Raw genomic sequence first — 21,513 nt, 5'->3', positions numbered from 1 at the left:
AGGGCTAACGCTTGGGGGTGGGCCTTACGAGGAAACTGAGTGAGGATTGGACTAAGCACTTAGGGGCGGAGTGTAAGGGCGAACTCCGGGCAGCGACTGGACCAAGCTCAAAGAGGCGGAGCCAAACGACGACCCGGGGCGCAGATTGGTCTGAGGGCAGTGTCCGCACGAGGATTGGGCTGAGCATTCCGGGGCGGTGCTTGGGGAGGCGGTGCCGTGTCGGAAGTCAAAGGTCAGTAAATAGTGGTGATGTCATGCGGGCAAGATGGCGGAAGGGTGAGCCTGTCATCCAGCTCTCGGGCGTTGGGGCCTGAATTCTCCCGGGGTTGGGTTGCTGGGCCAGGGTCCGGGTGGGGAACAGGAGGCCAGCGCGGCAGTGGACGGAGCTGAAAAGGCGGCGTGGAGTCACAGTGTGAGGAATTGGGAAAGCAGTCTGCAAAACCTCAACTTGCGGGCCACATCCAAGGGGGAAATTGAGACCCAACCATTGCGCGGGCAAGAGTCGCACTGCGGGGCCGCTAGATGTGTCTGTCTTCCACAGGGAGGACGTGGGATGGTGGCGGAGCTGGCTGCAGCAGAGCTACCAGGCAGTCAAAGAAAAGGTAAGCTGAGCTGGCTCCCTTCCTCCAGCGGGGCCGCGCGTCGCCTCATTGCAACCTGGTCCGAGCGGCCCCGCACGACCGGTATTGGTGCCGGGCCTCAGGTATGAGGCCGACTTGGACCTTAATTTTAGACTGTTTTGGTCTGCTGGAGGACAGAACATCTTCCCCGCCCCAGACCAGATTGTTTTAAAGGCTGGAGCGACCCTTTCGTAGGAATCCATAGGACGGAGCAATTTATTCCAGCTTGGGAAATTCACAACTTCGTGGAAGAGAGAACATCTGTTGTAGGCCTTGAAGAAAAAGGATTTTAGCCACAGTCATTTAAATATTAGCGTATACGCCACAGCCAGTACTTTCCTGAAGATACCCATGTTAGCTAAACAGCTGCAATCCTGGGCCTCACAAAACTCATAGTCTAGTGGAGAGACAGCAATACCTGTGGGATGAGTGAAGCTTGGCTCTGCCAATGAACGATGCCATCGTGTGTTTCTGTTTCATTCCTTGCTAGTTTGTCAAAACCAACTCAAATGAATTCTGGAAGAAGTTAATTACTATTTACCTCAAGCAATTGGGATGAGTCTTTCAGGGCAGACACCAAGGGGCGTCTGGCTTCGTATCAGCCTTCTGATCTAGGAGCATTTTCATCCTCCCCTAGCATCTATATATTCCTTTCAGCTACAGCCCAGCAAATCTGAGAATGCCTTGAGCTGTTTGTGTTTTGATGAGAACCAAGATAGAGAATTTTACACTGAGGTTAATAGAAGAGACTCCCAAATAGCTTGCCTTCTGTCGATCAACTAAGAGTCTGACATTTATTTAGCAATTGTGTGAGGGTCTCATGTATGTTTCCCTCAAGGTTGGTCTTACCATAATTCATGAAAAAATAGGTGGTTGATTAGCTTTCCATCTTTGTTCTTAGGGCACTCTCTTTGAAAACAAGAGGGGTGAGTGAGGCTTCTACCTTTAACAATTCTCCATTCATAAAGAGGAAAGTTAATTTCCCTGTCTTAGCTACTTACTCATGAACCTGAGTAAGTTATCTAATCTCTCTAGGCCTTAGTTCCTCATCTGTAAAATGAGAATACTAATACATACTTGATAGGATTGTTGTGAGGATTAAATAGTAATATATGTGAAGCCCTAAGAGTAATACCTAGCACACAGTAATTACTATATAAGTGTTGGCTATTTTTATAAATACTGAGAATGATGTGAAAACCTCTTAAATACCACCACCAGTCCTTTTTCCTTTTTTTTCTTGGTCTTTCAGTGCTTTCCTGGTCTTACTTACTTCCCTTCCTATCCTGGCTCCATCTGGACCATTCAGTTGCCAGCACCCTCAGTTCTCTTGCACCCATAGCGTACATTGTCCCAGAGGTACAGCTCTGGGATAGTGCTATAACCTGCTTTCCTCTTCTTACTTTCACCTATTTGTGTGTGTGTGTGTGTGTGTCTGTCTGCGCGCGCGCGTGCGTGTATATGCACACACACTTGCCCACAGACAGTGGTAGAGACAGTCACATTGCTCCTTGGCCCCACCACAGATTTTCCAAACTCTTCTGGGCCTGAGCACTCCCCAGCAATTTTTTCAGTCTCTTATTGGCTTCTCCTCCCTTGCATCTAGAAACTTTCCTGAAACCTAACTCTTCTTTCAAGTTTCCTATTCAACCACTTCATTTTTTACTTCAGAGAGACCATCTCAGCTCCTGCTTTTTAAAATTTCAGGTAAACAGCATGATACCTCTTAACTCTCTCCCCACCCAGGAAGCCACTACATATAAACTTATCTTTATACACACTCAGCTTTACCTTCCACTTGCCAAATCCGGTGGATGGTTTTCAGCCCTTATCTTCCTGCACCCTTCAGCTGCATTTGACACTAGTGATCATTCCCTCTTTCTTGAAACTCTACTCCTTTGCCTTTTGTGACATGATTCTCTCTTAGTTCTGCAGGATTTCCTTTCCTTATTGTTTTCATGAGTTTTTTTTCCTCCACCTGCCCCTTAAAGGTATGTTTCAGGATCCTTGTCCTTAGTCCACTTCTCTGTTTACAAACTCCTTTTCATGTTAGGGTGACTCAATTCTTTTCTCTGAGCTTGAGTGTTTGAGAATAACTCTTGCTAGACAGCTGTTCAGATATCCCAAAGTCACTGCAGATTCTGCATGACCAAAATCATTGTCATCATCTTCTTTGTAAACATGCTTCCCCTTTAGCATTTTCTTTGTCAGTTGGCAGCACTGCATCTACCCTAGTTACCTAGTTTTGCAGCCAGTAGCTCTTCTTTGACTCTGTCTTGTCCTTGGTCAGTATATGCAGTTAGTCACTAAATCCACCTTTTTTGCCCAATATGTTTTGAACCAGTCTCATTCTCTTCATCTATACCAGCACTGTTCTTATTCATTTTCTTCCATTTTCTTTCTTGGACTATTGCAACAGCTTCCTGACTAGCCTTCTTCCCTCTTCTGATCTTGTCACCCTTGGACCTATCCTCCATACCAGTCACTGGAATGACCTAATTAAAAATGCAGATCTCATCATATCTCACCTCTTTCAAATCTTCAGTAGCTCCCCATCACCCACAGGGCTTGACCAGGTACTCCATAGTCTACGTCGGCAACCTCCCCAGCTTTATCCCTCACAATTTCTGCTTTATAGGCTTCAGTAAACCCCATGCTCCATCATGCCCAGGCTCCCTGGGCTGACTCCTGCTTACCCTTTAGAGCATAGCCCATGCTTCCCTTCAACAAGTCTTTCCAGTTCCCTATAATACACCGGTCACTGGTCTGTTCTTGTATGTCAGCACTTTTATGTGAGCATTTTTCCCAGTAGACTAACCTTCTTGAGGGCAAGCACCCTTTTCAGATTTGTCCCCTCCACACTCACAGTCTAGTTAGGGAGACAACCGTTCATCAAATAATGGTGCAATTGGTTATATAATTTAAATTGCCCTGATACATGTAAATTTAACAAGCAAACATTTTTTGAGCACCTACCCATGTCAGACTCTGTATCAGACAGTGGGGAAACATCAATGAATAAAAACATGGGCTCCATGCTCACAGAGTTCACAGTTTATGCAGGAGGGTACCTGTTGAACAAGTAATCATAAGTCTAAAGTATGAGAAATATTAAAGAAGAGAATGTGCAGGTACCCTTAGAACATGAAGCAGGGGAGTGCCCACCTAGTGTGAGGTACCATCAGGGAAACTTCTCCAGGAAAGTGACATTTAAGTGTAGATCTGAAGGAAGAAACAGGTGTTGGCCAGGTAAGAGGGTTCGCTCACCAGGTTTGTTCACTTTCCTTTGAATAGTTAGAACTATGTGTCAAGGAGAGAGAATAATGTATTCGCACACCCTAAGGTCCAGAAAATGTTAGAACATTTGAGAAACTTGAGGAAGAGCAGCCGGTGCCCATTGAGAGGCACAGTGGTAGGGGATGAGAGTCTGCCATTGGCAAAGTTATATGGGCCTTGTAAGTGAAGGTAAAGATTTTATACTTGCTTGTAGATAGTTTAACCACTGAAGAATGTAAAGCAGGGGCAACGTGGTCTGCTCTGACTTACAAAGCTCCCATTGGTATCTGGAGGAGAATATAGGAGAGAGATCTGATGCAACCTGGGAGAAATCCGGATGAAAGAGCAAGTCAGCCTAGACTAAGATGGTGGCATTTTGAATGGAGAGAGAGAATTAATAAATGACCCGAGGAGGCCCAAGTCTGATGAGGAAGCATGATGAGGACGCCTCTGGCCGATAGATGAGACTGCCCCACTCAGAGACTTCCCAGGCTGATGAAAACTAAGCAGGCCCTTCCCCAAGGAAAAAAACCTACCAGAATACTCAAAAACATGCTAAAAAAAAAAAAAATGCGTGTGATTATACCCATGTAAAATAAGAGGGCTTGCAGGGGTGAGCACGGAGGTAGTCCAGGAAGGCATCCCTGAGTAGGTGAGAATGAAGCAAGGCAGGGCAAGACTTAGACAAGAGCTGAGAGTCTGCTGTCTCAAGCTGGGTCTGAATGCAGGGTAAGAAACAGATTGGTCTTACAGAAGCAAGTATCAGTTCTAGTCAAAGTTGCTGTGTGGGTGAATAGAACCCTGGAATGGTGGGATCAAGAAAGTGCCTGAGAGAATCCAATCCAGCATTTATCTAACACCCCCATTGTTGCATGTAAAAAATCACAAACACGCACATCTTTTTACTGGTATTAAATTGTCAAAAATTACTCATAAAAACTTTCTAATCTTTTATTAATGCAACATGTTTAGTAAACCATTCAGATAATTTTACATATTGCCTCATTTCAGCTGAATCTCCTGGTAACAAATAAAGTAGAAACACTTTCCTTTGATAAAAAAAAAAAAAAATCACACCTTTTCTTCATGTTATTTGTCACAAATGCATTGTCTTAAGGCATATCAAAACAATGCAGCAAATTCTGTTTTGTTTTCAAGTTATATGTGCCTTCTTACCCAGTCTGTTCTTGAGAACCACTGATCCAGCCCACTTCCCTTATGTTAGAAGAGACAGCTGAGGACTAGGTGAGAGTTACTTATGGCTATATAGCTTGTAAGGGTCTGGGCTGATACTCAGTTCCTGTTTCAGAGCAGCAGGAAGTTCCTCTGTGCTGTCTGTTGTCAGATATCAGGTCTTGGAATTGAGACAAGTAAACAATGTTTTTGAGCCCAGGTTTTCCATATCACTTGAGTTTTCCATATGTCTTTCTGGTACCAAAGAAACACAGGGAACAAGAACAAAGGGAAGTAGAGCGAGCTGGCTCTGTCATTCCTCTCTGTTTTCCGTAGTCCTCTGAAGCCTTGGAATTCATGAAGCGAGACCTGACAGAGTTCACCCAGGTGGTGCAGCATGACACGGCTTGCACTATTGCAGCCACGGCCAGTGTGGTCAAGGAGAAGCTGGCTGTAAGTACAACTTACATCCTCCAAGTGACTGTCCTTAACAGCCTGACCTGACCTGTGTGCCTGGTAGGGGCTCTCAACCTTTATAACATTTTTTTTACATGATTTTATTTTTCCCTATAGGCATCCATTTTGAAAGAATTATGTGTGTCAAGCAAACAAGCTATATATTTTAAGTAATAATAAGCTTTCCCACTTTTGTATTATCTTAACAAAGGTTTTTCTATCATCAAAGTCATTCATTGTAGACAGTTAACAAAATATAAGTAAAAGCGAAAGAAAGGCCTTGAGACACCTATATTCCCATCTCCCAGAAATAACTACTATTAATATTTAGGGAGTATATCTCTTATGGACACTTTCTTTTTTTAAATTGGAATCAATTGAATACCATATTTTATAACCACTTTTTGTCGTAATCATTGGAGACCTCATTCTTGCAGCATCACAAATGATATGGTATTCTGTTATATGGGTTTAACCAGTTCCTAGTTTCCTGTTTGTTTTTTCCAGTGTTGTACACAGAGCTACAGTAAACATTCCAATTGCTAAATCTTTGCCCTTAACATTTTCTTTATAATAAAATATTGAAAGAGATCACAGAATGAGTGCAGTTTTAGGCCTTTTAATAAACATTGCAAAGCTATCCTCCAGAAAGGTTGTACCAACTTATGTTCTTACTGGCCCTGTTTTTATTAATCAGAGGTATGCAGTGGAATCCTCTTGTGAAGTAGGAGTTAGACTCTGAAGTTAGTGTGAAAGTGAAAACTGTATAAGGATATTCCTTCAAGTCTCAAGTTTCCGATGAAGTACAATATTACTGGTTTTATATTACAGTTTTTCCTTTAGTATTGAAACAGATTGCAGTTTCCTCATTCAATCACCATCTGAACCAATTGCCTTATCTCTAGAGGCCATGTTATGAAAAACATGTTTTGGAGTTTTTTTAGCCAAATTTTTTGTTGAATGTTGTAAAATACTGCTGCCTGCTAGCTACTGATGAACATAAATGACAAGTAGTAATCCTGCTCAACTATGTTAAGTCTAGCCAGTAGCAGGGACATCACTTGTTTCTTTAATTTATTTATTCTTTTTTTCCTTTAACAAATATGATTGTATACCTGTGCCAACATGTGCCAAATTGAATAGGTTCTAGGTTTAAAATGCCTGGACAGCCTAATCAGGAATACAGACATAGTTTTCCATGAAGTTTTTAGAACCTGGCTCTGTCTTTCAGCATCCCATCCCTGCTTGCTCTTTGGCATTCTAACCAGCGTGTCTCAAGGTTGGTGGCCCACCTACCCCTTCAGTGACATGCAGACGATAGCTTGCAGCTGGTTCTAGGCTTGTCTTTAGGGAAAACTATCTGTTCTCATTCTACCCTTATTCTCCCAACCTTCAGGCAAATATGTTTTACTTCCTGAGCAAGATGATGAAATTGCGATATTACAGTACTATTATTTATTAAATGTTTGCTCTGTACCAGGCATTGTACATGCCTTATCTCTTTTAATCTTTACAGTAGCCCTCTGAAGGAAGTATATTTATCTACATTGTACAGATAAGGAAGTGGAGACTCGGGGAGGAGTTAGGTCTTCTAACCAACAAGTGGTAGAGCTGGGATTCAAATTCAAGTTTAACTCCATAGCTCATACCTGTTCTGTCACTCTACCCAGGAGTTCTCTTCCCCACTGAATGTCCATGGCATAGCTCCTCTTCTGTCAATTTTTGATCAGCCTGGATGGCTTTGAAATTTTGATGAAACAGCCAATCAAAGAGCTCTTCTCTGGCCTGTACAGGCCTAACCCTAGCTCTGTTCCCAACCCCTACCCCCTATCTGAGGGATGGAAAGCCTGGCTGCTTCTCCTTCTCCAGCCCCAGAGATGGAGTGAAAGGTCATGAGCACTTCCCTGGTCCCCACATATACGGTACACTTTTGCTCCTGATCCTTCACCCCTCCATACCCCATATCCCAGATTGTAGCCTGTTCCTGGGCCACTTGCTTCCTCTGCTGGCTTCTCTTTGCAGACTGAAGGCTCCTCAGGGGCAACGGAGAAAATGAAGAAGGGATTATCTGACTTTCTAGGTGTGATTTCCGACACCTTTGCTCCCTCACCAGACAAAACCATTGACTGCGATGTCATCACCCTGATGGGCACACCCTCTGGCACAGCCGAGCCCTATGATGGCACCAAGGTATTCACAAGCGGCCTCCCCTGCTAGTGCCTAATAGTGCTGAGCTCTAGCTTCCCACCAGTAATCACAAAAGCAATACATGTTCACACTAAAAAATAAATTAAAGAATACCAATAAGCAAGAAGATTATTTCTAAACCCATAATTCCATCACTCAGAGAAAACTGATTTCTCGTTATATAGCCTTCCATTTCTTTTTGTTTACAAACATGGATAAAGATAGTCTGTTTTTTTTTATTTTTAACAAAAAAGGCATTTTATAATAACATGCAATTTTGTAACCTGCTTTTAAAAAATTAACATTAAATTTAGCACTTTTCCCAGTCACCATCTTTTCTAATATCTTTAAATTTTTACAAATGACTGTAGTGTAATTTATTCAGTTATTTCCCTAGTGTTGCACATTTGGATTCCTTTCAGATTTCAATCATAATAAATGCTTGAGGGATCACCTTTACAGGCATAATCTTTTCCACATTTAGGTTATTTAGGACTAATTTCCAGTAGGAATAAATATATGGGATGGCGGAGGATGTCTTCAAAGCACTTAAATAGACAATAGTAGTATATTTTTACCACATTTTATTTTCTCATCATTAATTCTTAGATTTCATGGAAGGTTTTCTCCTACATTCACAGTGTGGTGTCATAGCAGTTTGGCTTTCTTGATAGCATTTTACCACATTGACGTTCCATTCTAAATGTACTGATTTTTCAAGCACGTTTTTTAGCACTAGAATTAACGTCACCACTTAGTGAATGTTTGAGTGGAATTGTGAAAAGTTTTAAATTACAGGATTTTAAATTATAACAACGAATCACAAAAACCACTTGTTGAAGTTCTGATGCAGCCAGCCAGCCCATGCTTCATGTAATACTGAGGAAGGAAGATAGGGTTTTCTGTTGACCAGCTGAAGTTTGCCATTTCTGTGGCCCTGATGAAAACACAGCTTACAGTTTATATGGAAGATTGGCTGTGAAATTAAGAGTCTTGATGAATGGTTTTAATTTGGGGAAGTTACATTATTTCAAAACTTGCTCATGAATTTGGACTTTATTAATATATTTGTACTAGCATTTTTCAAATTTCACATAATTCAAAAGCATTTTATGCATATAATTTTGGAGGCTGTTCATACTATATTTTCTTAGTTCCCAGGGGTGGAGTACTGGGTAGAATACTAGGTGAAAGACCATTTTTCTGGGAGCCTCAGTTTTGGACTCCTGGCCCAGCACTTCACTCCCTAGCTACAGTTTTAATTGACCCTGTGGGTATGGTAGCCAGAAGGGGAGAAGCTAGACTGTGGTTGATTGGGTATTCTGGCAGGGAGGGGGTGCTTTCTTTGCCCAGCACTGCAGAATTTATGTTCTCTGTTTCTTATAGGCTCGCCTCTATAGCCTGCAGTCAGACCCAGCAACCTACTGCAATGAACCAGATGGTGAGGGGGTAGCGGTGAGGGGGTAGGCTTGCAGGGCAGGGAGACCAAGGGGGGTCAAGGCTGCGTTCCCTGTTTGTCTCTGGTAGCAGTGCCACCCCCAGTATAGAGGGACCGCAGTGGGGGTAGTGTGTACCTTACATCTGGTAGGATGGGTTGATGGTCCATTTTTCCTCCCTGAACCTAGGCTGTCTTCATCCCTGTCTGCAGAGGTTTTGCTCCTCTCCCTCATCTTCACCTCAGGCTCCCTTACAGCTCTGTTGCCCTGCCTCTGCTAAACCTCTGCTGCTATACAGCAAGCTCCAGACTGGGAACTGGAGATCAGAAATGAGTCAAACCCTGGTTCAGACCTCTAGGAACCTGCTGTTGGGAGAGAGAAACAGGAATAAAGCAAAGATAGTAGAGACGGAGTGACTGCTTCCACAGAAAGATGGGGGCAGTGGGAGCCCAGAGGGATGGCACCCAACCCGGCCTGGGAACCTAGGATGTGACATTTGAATTGAGGTTTTAAGGATGAATTAGCAGTAAACTAATTTTACTTTTTAAAGTGGAGGATGGGTATTCAAGCACGGCCACAGGATAGTTGAAGGTCCAGAAAGAATGGAATACCTAGACATTTGGGAAGGCTGGATTAAAGGGTGCATGTGAGGAAATGAAGGCAGAGCTGCAGTGGGAGCCAGATTGGAATACTTTGGGTGCCAGACTAAGCAATTTGAATTTTGTCCTAAAATGCTCGAGGTAGTGCTTTTTAACCTTTTTTTAGTCACAAACGCCTTTAGAAATCTGTTGAAAATGACAAACCTCTCTCCACAGAATTTTATATGCAAAATAGGAATTCTTTGACCCCTTAAAGCCCATCTTTGTACCCTAAAGATGGGCTTAAAAAGCTCTCCTGTAGAGAACCATTGAAGGGTTTTGAGGCCTGAGACGATCAGATCTTATATTTTATAAACGAGCCCTGAGCATTGTTGCCGAGGATGAAATAGAGGGAGAGACAGATATGGGAAGACCAGTTAGGAGGCTTGGTAGGAATCCTCATGTCAAAGGTAAGGGCAGAACCTAGGAAGTGGCAAGAGAAATGAAGAGGAAGGTGTGCATATAAGAGACACTGAGGAAGTGGAATCCAGAATGACTAGATAGGGAGGCATCTAGGAGGGTCCCCATGGAAGACTCAGATGGAAATAACGAAATGAGAAAAAAAATCACCAAAGAGTAAGAAGCCAGGAGAGAAGAAGGCTTCAAGAGGAAAGCAATGGCTCCCGGGGCCAGAAACTGGGTTGGTCTCATAAGGGAGGACAGAGAAGTAGCCATTGGATCTGCCAACATGGGTCACTTTTGACCTGGGAACAGCTGTTTCAGAGAGGACCAAGCGCTGTGGGCTAAAACGTGAGCAGGCATGGGAGAGAATGGAGTCTGTAACCCATTCTGGAGATCACTGAGATGCTGCACCCTGGTGTCAGTGAGGTCCACCTACCCCTTTACCCTGCCCACCACTTTGGGCCGAATGGCTTTGAAAAAGCCATAAGCTTTCCCCATTGTCCATGTTCAAGGTTAGGTGTGTTTTCTGTAGGCCCAGACTCAGGGAACTGACCATCAGTGTCTGTCCCTTTACAGGGCCCCCGGAATTGTTTGATGCCTGGCTTTCCCAGTTCCGCTTGGAAGAGAAGAAAGGGGAGATCTCAGAACTCCTTGTAGGCAGCCCCTCCATCCGGGCCCTCTACACCAAGATGGTGAGGGCCCAGCCGGCAGGACTTCAGCCAGCTCCCAGCCTGAGGTGTCGGGAGGTGGGAGGGACATATCCAGAGTCATTTTGGAGTCATCTGGCCTAGACAGTAGTGGGAGATCCTATAGTGGTAGCGGAAGACCCTGTAGAGCTGGGGTCCCCAACCCCTGGAGCTATGGGCCAGTACCAATCCATGGCCTATTAGGAACCAGGCTACACAGCAGGAGGTGAACAATGGGAGAGCAAGTGAAGCTTCATCTGTATTTGCAGCTACTCCCCAACACTACCATCACCGCCTCAGCTCCACCTCAGATCATCAGGCATTAGCTTCATAGGAGCACTTGTCTCTGGTGTCAAAATGGTTGGGGACTACTGCTGTAGAGCCAAACCAGCCAGGACCTGAGCCAAGAATTTGCATGGGGGAAACTGGTTTGCCAGGTTTCTGGCAGTCGTGATGAAAAATGGAAGGGCCAGCAAAGCCTGATGGAAGTTTTCTTTCTCCTTCCTGGCCACACTGGGCCAGGAAGGTAGCAGGAGTGAGGTAGTGCTGATTATCACTGCTCAGTCATGTCTGTGTCTGAAATCCAGAGTGGCTGGGAGCTGGCTGATAGGGCTGGGGATGCCGATCTCACACAACCACTCCAAGAGTCTTATCTGTTCCCTCTGTCCAGGTGCCAGCAGCTGTTTCACATTCAGAATTTTGGCATCGGTATTTCTATAAAGTTCATCAACTGGAACAGGTATGTTCACCTAACCCAAGGAGGTACTTTACTTGGCTATGGGTGAAGTGGGCTAGATTTTGTTGAGGGAAGAAGGGTAATACCGGGTACCAAGAGTTCTGGGGTCTCCTGACTTACCAGGATCTGGGAAGAGGGTGCCCTGACTTCTCCTGGCCATCTCCTTCCCTATATTCAGGAGCAGGCCCGGAGGGATGCCCTGAAGCAGCGGGCAGAACAAAGCATCTCTGAAGAGCCTGGATGGGAAGAGGAAGAAGGTAAGAGGTATTAAGAGGAGATGGACAGGTAGCAGCAGGTCCTGCCTTTGGAGAACTGTCTGAACCATTCTTTCTGAAGCCTGGAGTGACATGGCACCCCAGGGAAGAGTAGGAAATGAGTACAGCCTGTGCACACTGAGGATAGGCTGAGCTAACAAGAGACGTTTAGCAAGGCTGATGGAATCTCAGGTTTAGGTACAGAAAGCCCTTGTGTCGGTTTTAGCAGATTATCCTGGCAGCCAGGTACTAGCTGCTTCAGAGTCACCTGTGATGCTTATTTAAATTCTAGATTCCCTTCCCTTCTTTCTAAGACTCTTTGAGGATGTGGCCAAATTTGTATTTTTAACAAACTCCCCTGATAATGTTAAGGCCCATCTAGACTTGGGGACCGCTGGATTAGGACAGGAGCTGAGTATCCTGTACTTGGTAACTCAGCTTAGGACAGTGTGTTGGAGCCATCTGCACAATATAATATTAACATATTCGTTAAGTGCTTATATGATATGCCCAACCTGTACTAAGAGCTTTACATGTGGGGTCATTACTGCAACTCCATTATTTCTCTTTTACGAGATCATACACCTAGGATGTAGTAGAGCCTGACCTGAACCCAAAACTGACTGATTTACAAATCTTGGCTTTCTAATCTATAATGCCATCTTGGGCTATGTTTCTAGAAGTCACCAGACATGTGCTAGGCCTCACGGGTAGGAGAGACTTTGGCCAATGGAGTATCTGCAGTGGAGAGGAGTGAGGAAACGTGCCCTTTAGTCTTGATCGGAGCAAACTTTGGCAGGAACCTGAGGTCTGTCTTCAGAAAGCTCCAAGGTTGTCTTGGGGCTGACCAGGGCACATTGTCCTCTTTCCTTATCTTTCTCTCTTGACAGAGGAGCTTGTCGGCATTTCACCCACATCTGCAAAAGAGGCAAAGTTTCCTGTGGTCAAAACTTCTGCATCTTTTGAAGGAGGACCTGGCCCCCAGACCCCCTGTGAAGAGAATCTTGTGACCCCAGTTGAGCCTCCAACAGAGGTGACCCCGTCAGAGAGCAGCGAGAGCATCTCCCTCGTGACACAGATTGCCAAGCCTGCCACCACATCTGAGGAGCCAGTGCTGCCCAAGGACCTGTCTCAAAAGCTTCTAGAGGCATCTTTAGAGGATCAGGGCCTGGCTGTGGATGTGGGCGAGACTGGACCCCCGCCCCCAGTGCAGTCCAAGCCCCACACCCCTGCCAGCCGTACCAGTGGCTCAGAGCCCAGGCCTCCAGCCAGAGTAGAGAGTCTCAGGGATGAGGTGCTCACAGACTTACGGGTGTTTGAGCTGAACTCAGACAGTGGGAAGTCTACACCTTCCAACAATGGAAAGAAAGGTAAGTCAAGGCCAAAGCCCAAGAAAGTACGTGGGGTAGGGCAGATGAGAGTTGACATCTCACAAGGTAGGCTTGTCTCTTTGTCCCTTGTGAGGATTCTAGGAGCAGAATCTTTCATTTGTGATACTGATAATGATGACAGCTACTATATATTGTGTATTTATTACCATATTTCATCAATTCTAAGATGCACTGATTCTCAGAAATAAGGATGCAACTTAAAATTGTTGAAGTCTTAGAGTCAACAAAGTAAGATTTATCTCAGAGCCTATACTAAGATTGTAATATTGCATTTAATTTCTCACATCTCACAACCCAGTGAGGTCAGTATTACTCTCCTTATTTTACAGATGAACAAAAAAAGTGAAGCTCAGAAATGTTAAGTAACTTGTCAATTCACATGGCTGGTAGTGGAAAGGCCACATTCAGACTCAGTCTGTCTGGCTTGAAGCCCATGCCCTTAACTACCTACCATATTGTACCAATTTCTTTCCTTTAGACAATTCATCCTTATCCTGGGGTGGGAATTCCTCTGATATTGATTGACGCCAAGGGTCTTCTCTCCTGGGTGACCTCAGTCAGGATAGTCATTTAGCCCCTACCAAACCCTACCCTGCTCGCTGATAGAAACTGCAGGGTTTCTAGTTTCCAACACAGTGCTTTCCTTCTAACTCTGATTTAGTGAGGTCATCCCTTAAGCTCCTACCTACTCTTTATGAGACACTGAGGAGGGAGGGGCAAAAGCTACAGTCTTTATGATGAAGCATGGAGCAGTATGGGACAGACTTGGTACTGGAGAAGTTCAGAAGAAGAAGGAACCTCTGGGCATCAGCATGTGTTTCACCGAGGAGTCGGGTGTTATACAGGAGAGCTGGAGAGTTTGGGGCAGGTGCGGGGGAGTAGTCCAGGCTGAGGGGTCTACAAAATCCTGATAGCAGAGAGCATGGGGCACATTTAAGGGGTGGCGACCAAGCCCACTTTTCTATATTGTCCCCTATGAGAGGGAGAAACAAGAAGGGTAGATGGGTTGACTCAGAAAGAACTTAAGAACTTAAAATCTTAAGCTGAATTTAGAGGATTCGACTTGGTACCACTACATAGCAGGGCATGCTGCTTATGTTATGTGCCCTGCCTGTACTAAGAGCCTTACATGTCAAGGCTAAGGGCTCAGGCTCTGGCGTTCCAACAGTTCTGGGTTCAGATTCCAATTTTGCTCATAAGGCATGTAACTTAGAAAAGTTACTGATTTCTAAGCCTCCATTTACTCCTCTGTAAATTGGAGGTAATTTTTCCATGACAGGTCCTCAGTCAGAGAAGAAATTTGAGCAGAGCCCTGCCTTGGAGAAATAATGATGATAAGAGGTGTCATTCTCTGAACACTTTCTATCTGTCTGTAGAGTTCTGCTGAGTTATACTTGATATGCATAATCACTCAGTCTTCACAAAATCCCTGTGAGATCTGTGCAGTTTTCCCTGTTTTTTTACTGGGAGGAAACAGACCAATCACCTATGCAATAAGTATTTAGAAAAGTGTGAAATAGCCCTTTAGGAGAATACAGGAGTAGATGATGGACCCCATAGGTATTGAGGTGGAGTGGGTGGTACTAAATGCACATTTGAGGTGTTGTGGCCATGAATTTTAAGAGACACCAGTCAGCAATGTTGTACTTTTGTCCAGCCACATTAGTTGCTGGCACAGAGCAGATAGAGAGTTGGATATAACCAGAGTTCAAGTTTAGCCAGGTAAAATCAGTGGAGGAAATGAAGAGAGCCCAAGTATATGCAAGAAGTGATCAGAATGATGGCTTATGGAATATGAGCTGAATAAAGGAAGTAATAACAGTGAAATGGTTGAAGGGTTAAAAATTTTGGGTTCCATTTGGAATTGGGCTACTAGAGAGCATGATCAGAAAAAGAAAGAATGGTGGGTGGAGGAGATTGGACAAAATTAGATTATGGAGAAGATGCAGATTAACCTCTTAATTGTTCTGCTATACTGTCTCTGACATACTTGGGGATTTGTGAAAGGAGAGGCTATGAATTTGATGTAGGAGACCCACCAAAGATCGTTTTAGTCACTTAGTGCAGGGAAGCCAGGGTCTTGGGCTAGGGTAGGACAGTGGGAACAGAGTAGAGGGAGTAAATCTTAAAAGGAAGAATGGAGGGAAAGAGTGATTCCTTTCCCTCTTATGTCTACGTCCTACGATGATGTGAGGGAGGCTTGGTCTCTGGGTACAGCAGAATCTCTTTGGGTGGCCTAGCCACAGGGGTTCCCAAGGACCCAGGGTATATCCTATCATTGCAGAGCTGCTTCCCACCTGAGGTTAGTAATCAAAAAACAGTAAAACTCCATCATGAAGTCTAAAATTATTGTTACATTGATCAGTTTTCTGCCATGTGCACAGTGTAAGGGAGATCTTCCTACTCTTACGACAGGACGGGATGGTGGGAGGGAGCAGGTGGCAGAGGGCCAGTTCACATCTCCATCAAAGCCTTTCATTTACTCATCTGTAAATTGGGACTGTGAATACCCATCCTAGAGTGTGGATGTGAAATACTCCAAAAATTGTAGCTGATACTCTGTTTTCTATCCCTGGAAGGGTCTTCCCTAACTTTTAAGCTAAAGAAGAGAATTTCAAATCCCTAACCTCAGAGGACAACCTGAACTTAGGGAAAGCTGTCATAGGCATGGCCACAGCTCTAAAGTGAGGAATCAGCCAGGAGTCTGGCTTCTATCCCACAGGAAGCCTGCACTGACATCCAGGTGCATGCTACCAGAGTGTCCTGCATACGCAGGGATACTTAGATAAGGAGTCAGAATAACTGGGTCTTGGTTGCAGATCTGCCCCTGACTATCTGTAGGACCATGTGCAACATTACTTAATTCTGAAACAAGGCCTTTAATAGGTCCATTTGTTAAATATCCTCTGTGTGTATATTGGCACTTTACATTGAAACTCTAATCTTAACACTGTTGTATCTCACACTGCAGGCCCTGGTCCATACAGAATCATCCACGTACCTGTTCATAATGCAGAATTCTGGGCTACCACCTAGACCTGCCAAATCCGAATGAGGGAGATGTGGAGGCAGAGTCTATTCTAATAAGCTCTTCCAATGTTTCTTTGCAAAGAAGTGGTTCTATCCTTATTTTATTAAATAAATCAAACCTCAGACTAACTTGCCCAAGACTACACAGTAGGTGAAGGTAGGGATTCCACCCAGGTCTATTTGGCTCCAGAGACCATGCTCTTATTACACCACTTGTGGCTAGTTAGGTGGCTAGGAAGAGAGACCAGTGGCATATTCCTTATGAGGAATGTGGGGCCAGGGCTTAAGGGGGCTCAAAGCCTAGGCACCTGGTGAGGAGCAAGCTGGACAAGAAATAAGATGTTTACAGGTCATGCCATTGTGGGATCAGGGCCTACTTGTTTTAAGGGTGCTTCAAAAAAAAAAAATTACAAAGAAATGTGTTCATTTTTGAAAAAAAGAAAATACTCCAAGTCCTCATCACCTACTGATAACTATTGTTAGTATTTTTCTGGGTATTTTGCTCATCATTTCTGTCCGTATGCATGCATCTATGAACATATTTTTTAAATGGAATTATACTACATATACTTTCTAGGAACTATTTTTGTAGTGTTCTTATTAGTAATAAGTTTCACATTTACATTTTTAAATATTGCCTATAAGAAGTCATACCCAAATATAAATGTTTAGAGCAGTGGTTGTCAAACTTCAGCAGGCATCAGAATCACCTAGAGCAGGGATGAGTAAACTTTATAAAGTCAGATCACACATATTTTAGACTTTGGGGGGAAAATACAGTCTGTCCCAAATACTCAGCTCTGCTATTGTAGCCTGAAAGCAGCCATAGATAATACGTACACAAATGGCCATAGCTGTGTGCCAAAATTTTATTTCCAAAAACAGGTGGTAGGGTGGATTTGGTCCATGGGCCATAGTTTGTGAAATCCTGATTTAGAGAAAGGGTCCATGAATATTTTCTCAGTACAAGCTATGTGTTCTGGTCATTTGGAATATATTAAAAAATTAAAAATCCCATCTGCCCTTAGGGAGCTTTCATTCTAGCTCCTCTGTTCTTAGACACTAAATTATTAAATCTGATGATATAATAGGCTAGAAAGTGATAAAACAGTAGGAATAAAAAAAAACTAGAGTAGAGTAAGGGGGATGGGTTGCAATTTAAAAGGCCAGTTAGGGTAAGCCACATTTAGATGGTGAGATTTGAGCAGGGTATGAAGGAAGCAAGAAAGTTGGCCTGTGGATATCTTGAAGAAGAGATATCCACAGATATCTTTGCCTATGCAAAGAACCTAAAGTGGGAATGTGCCTGGTGTGTTTCAGGAGTAGCAAGATCAATGTAGGTAGAATGGAGTGAATAAAGAGGAAGAAATTCATTGTTAATTTCTTCTGGAGGATTTCTGAGAAAAGTGCTTTTCTCATTTAATGGTTTAATATTATTTGTCATGTATATAAATGTTTTACATTACTTTTAAATTCCCTATCAGTGGACTTTCAGGTTTTAAGTTTTTATCACTATAGCAGCACTACAGTAACATCCTTTGGGCTAAATTTTGAATCTAGGATTCTACAGTGACAGCAGAATGCAAAGTTGGTGTGTGTCTGTCAGGCCCTTTTAAAGAGTGCTATCAGCCCCAGCTACAACCTCTTCAAATACCCCTTCCTGCCTTTTATACTGTGGATCATGGTTCCAGGCTCAAGCACAGACATCAGCGAGGACTGGGAAAAGGACTTTGACTTGGACATGACTGAAGAAGAAGTGCAGATGGCACTTTCCAAAGTGGATGCCTCCGGGGAGGTAAGTAGACGTGGTTGGCTACAGAAGCAAGCCCAGCAATCCCATGGTCTGAGGACTCTCCCCACGAAGCCCAACTGTCCCCTCAGGGTTGATCCCTATGCCTATCTGAAGTGGCAGGCTATGGGAAAGAAAGCTGGGACCTCCACTCAGACCCTGAGTAGTTGTCATCAGTAGGTTCTGTTTTGCCTCAGTTCAGGTTAAATGGATGGGAGAGTTCTTGACACTAGCTCTGTCAGAATCACCTAAGGAACTTCTAAAATATACACCAAACCCTGCCCTAGATCTTCTGACTCATGGTCCCCTGGTGGGACCTGAGCAGTTTCCTAACTTTAAAAACAAAAGACAGTGTGATCTAGAGCTAATCATTTAACTCGAGCTTCTGTTTTCTCATCTAAAATGTGGAATAGATCATTATTAACATATAAGCTGTGATAGACAGTGCATGTACACATTAGGTATAGCTCATGGGACATGGGAGCACTAGTACGTGTTACTGTACCAGCGCACAAGACCCAGTCCAGTTATAAGTTACTACCTCAAAACAGAGAATGGATCATTTTGAATGAAAGGCTGGGAAAAAAGCTCTCACAGCTAAGTAAGAGGAGTGAGGCTACAGCCCAGACATCTGGTTCAAGTCAGTGTTACTTCCACTGTCACACAAGAACCACATAATTTCTTCTATCATGTAGCTCACAAACCTATTAAAGAGGCACAGTAAGGGCCTCGTTTTTCATATGAGGAAACTGAAGCCTGAGGGGAAGCAGTGACCTATGCAAAGGCATATTAGACCTGTGACCTCACTATACCCAAGGCAGAGAAGGCCAGTGGTGCCCTGTCATGCCACGGGGGCTTTTATGTATTTGCAACCCTCTTTTAAAACCTGACATACAGTATACCTGAGCAGAGTCATTCCATAACCTGGCATTCCAGGGATCAGCTGACAGCAGGTCATGGGAAGGTTGCCTAAGGAGTCTTCAGCTGGGGACTAGGGTGCTGGAGTCCCTAGTGAAGTCCCTGTGAGCATCTGTAATCCAGGGCCATGCTAACTTCTAACTAGAGTACCACTGTTAAGTTCTCTGCCTCTCAGAGCCATGTTCTTCTGTGCTCAGCAGGAGATGAGTTTTCCTTAAGGGACTGACTGACTTGGTTCCTTAAAGGACATCTCCTTGTAGATAGAGTCCAGTGTTGGTTGGTGGAAGCATTTCCTTTGGGTCTAGAATAGTCCAAGCAGCAAAGTCACTCCTTAGGCAGAGGGCAGCTCTGCTCCCCAGACATGTTCCTCAGGACTAGTGGTATACTCTCATATGGGGGCAGGGTATGGCCCAAGGAGATGGTGGGGTTTGGGGGACGGCTATCTGGAAATGGAGGCAGCAAGGGGAGCGTGGGTCTGGGCTTGACTCAGAGCAGTAAATGTATGTTTGTGCTCTCCATTATTCCCTCCCTTTTTGCAGCTGGAAGATGTAGAGTGGGAGGACTGGGAATGAGGGGAGCCAGGGCAAGCAGCTCCCCCTCCCACTGCACCTCCCACTTCCCTCGCTCGTCTCAGCCCAGCCCTGGAAGACACTGACCAAGAATGTTCCCCAAATGGCCTCTGTCAATCAGAGCTCTGGACCCAGATTCTGGGTTACTCCTTGCTGGCCCTTGGGGCTTCTGCTCACATCTGGGAAGGGGCTCACAGAATCCAAACCAAGAACTCTGACTCGTGCCAACCATAGGATGACCTAAGGGGGAGGAAATATACCCCTCACCAGAAGAGCCTACATTTCTTTGCTAAATACCCACTATTCCTGGGGACTCTTGCTGGGGAGTCCCAAGGGATAGTTCCACCCTTCTGCCTGTGTAGACAGAAGCTAAACCCACCAGTGTCTTGGAGGAAGCCAAGTCAACACACTGTCCACCCATGAGCAGGCAGGGAAGGCTATGCCACCTGCCCTTGGCTAGACAGGGATGGCAGTTTGGTTCCTAGCCCAGTGGGTAAGAGAGATTTGATTCTGGGAAATTTGCCTCTCTTGGCAAATCTCCCCTTCCCAGGCATTTTCCATTCCTGGAAAGGTTCCTTGAAGGTTCCAGAATCCAGAGACCAAACCCTGAGTTCCCACCTCCTTTCATCCAGTCCAGGCTGGTATGTCCCCAGTGACTTTCCCAGGGCTTCTTCATGTCAGATGCACCCAAGTCCTTAGCCCAGTTGTGCCACCTGCAAGACTCTGCTCTTGCTTTTCTTGCTCTCCCCAAGAAGGGAGGGGCCGCTTCAGGCCCTTCTGTGCATTGCCTGGCAGGGTACCTTCCAGCCAGCTACCCATCTCGACCACCCTGGAGTTTGGGACACAGCCAGCTCCCAGTGGTACGGAGCAGTGATCAAAGCCTAGTACTTACAACTCTGGTAAGCCCAATATCTCCACCTCAGCCCTTCTTCTTGAAGGGATATGCTGGGGTTAACTTCCTGTGACTCTTATCAGGCTTCTGCAAAGCCCTTCTTCCTGAAGACAGACCCAGTCTGTGGCTCTCACCCTCCACTCTGGTAAAGCTGCACCTCTCTTGGGGGAATGAGGGGTTGCAGGAATCCCTGGAGACCCTGGTGCTTCACGATGCTGCTCTGGTGATTCTTGTACATAGTCTGGTGTATTTACCAATGATTTAATGGGATCGTGGTCAGGGATGCCAAGAGAGTGGTGGTCACTTCCACTTCAAACCTTCAATGAGGGGGTGGGATGGAAAGAATGCTGAATCTTTTTGATGTGATGGGGCTTTTCTCTTTGTAATTATTTCTTTAGTTTAATTAATCTTTTGGTTGTTTGTGCAATATTATATATTTTAAATTATAATGCATCTCCCCAGAGTATTTTGTAGCCAGGAAAAGAAAAAAGAAAAAAGGGAAAAAAAAAAAAAGATTCTAACAGCTGTTAGTTTTGTAATTAAAAAAGAAAGAAAAAAGAACTTTGTCCTGAACCTTTTCCAGACTTGCCATTAACAGCATTAAAGAGATTAAGCAGAAGCTGGAAGGTGTCTGGGGGTCTGTTCTTGCCCCCCGTGGCAGCTGCCCTGGAGTCAAGGCAGCATGCACTCAATGTGCAGAGTGGCTTCCTGCCTGGAGTGTGGGGGATGGGAAGGGATGGGAAGGGATGGGAGATAGTCAAGGAAATCCCTGCCCTCGTCCCATACTCAGCTTGGCCTTTGGGATGAGGAATGGACAGGGCCCCCAACAGGCCTCTCACCAAGACAAGGAGTCAAGAGGCTGATTCTGCATTCCCAACGCTTCTGCTTTTATTTGGAAAGGAAGTTGCAACAACAGTGGCTCCAGTTGCTCTCGCTCATTGTTCTCCTCTCCTCCCCCTGTATGTATAAATTTGGGGTCTATTTTAATTAACTTTAAACACCTGTATGAAAATCACTCATCAGCCGTAATAAAAGGGAAGTCTAATGAGGCCCTCTGGTT

General features: G+C 44.6%; 1 protein-coding gene across 2 annotated transcripts; it reads left to right on the top strand.

Moving 5' to 3' along the window:
• The first annotated feature begins 238 nt into the window (after positions 1-238).
• Positions 239-21,072, top strand: BSDC1 (BSD domain containing 1). 2 transcript variants are annotated; one of them, XM_016150461.2, is made up of 11 exons: positions 239-276; positions 542-602; positions 5,406-5,522; positions 7,548-7,715; positions 9,099-9,153; positions 10,765-10,880; positions 11,545-11,613; positions 11,789-11,867; positions 12,755-13,234; positions 17,977-18,080; positions 19,532-21,072. In XM_016150461.2, the coding sequence occupies exons 1-11, from the start codon at positions 266-268 to the stop codon at positions 19,562-19,564; spliced, it is 1,293 nt and encodes a 430-aa protein (XP_016005947.2). In that variant the 5' UTR covers positions 239-265; the 3' UTR covers positions 19,565-21,072. The 2 variants fall into 2 exon arrangements, with proteins under 2 accessions (XP_016005947.2, XP_016005948.2); XM_016150462.2 differs by lacking the exon at positions 239-276 and adding an exon at positions 293-412.
• The last annotated feature ends 441 nt before the right edge of the window (positions 21,073-21,513 follow it).

This window comes from Rousettus aegyptiacus, unplaced genomic scaffold, assembly GCF_014176215.1.
Source record: "Rousettus aegyptiacus isolate mRouAeg1 unplaced genomic scaffold, mRouAeg1.p scaffold_m13_p_1, whole genome shotgun sequence".
Classification (NCBI taxonomy): Eukaryota; Metazoa; Chordata; class Mammalia; order Chiroptera; family Pteropodidae; genus Rousettus; species Rousettus aegyptiacus.
Note: the sequence above shows the minus strand (reverse complement) of the source record. Positions and strands in the feature narration are given on the sequence as shown.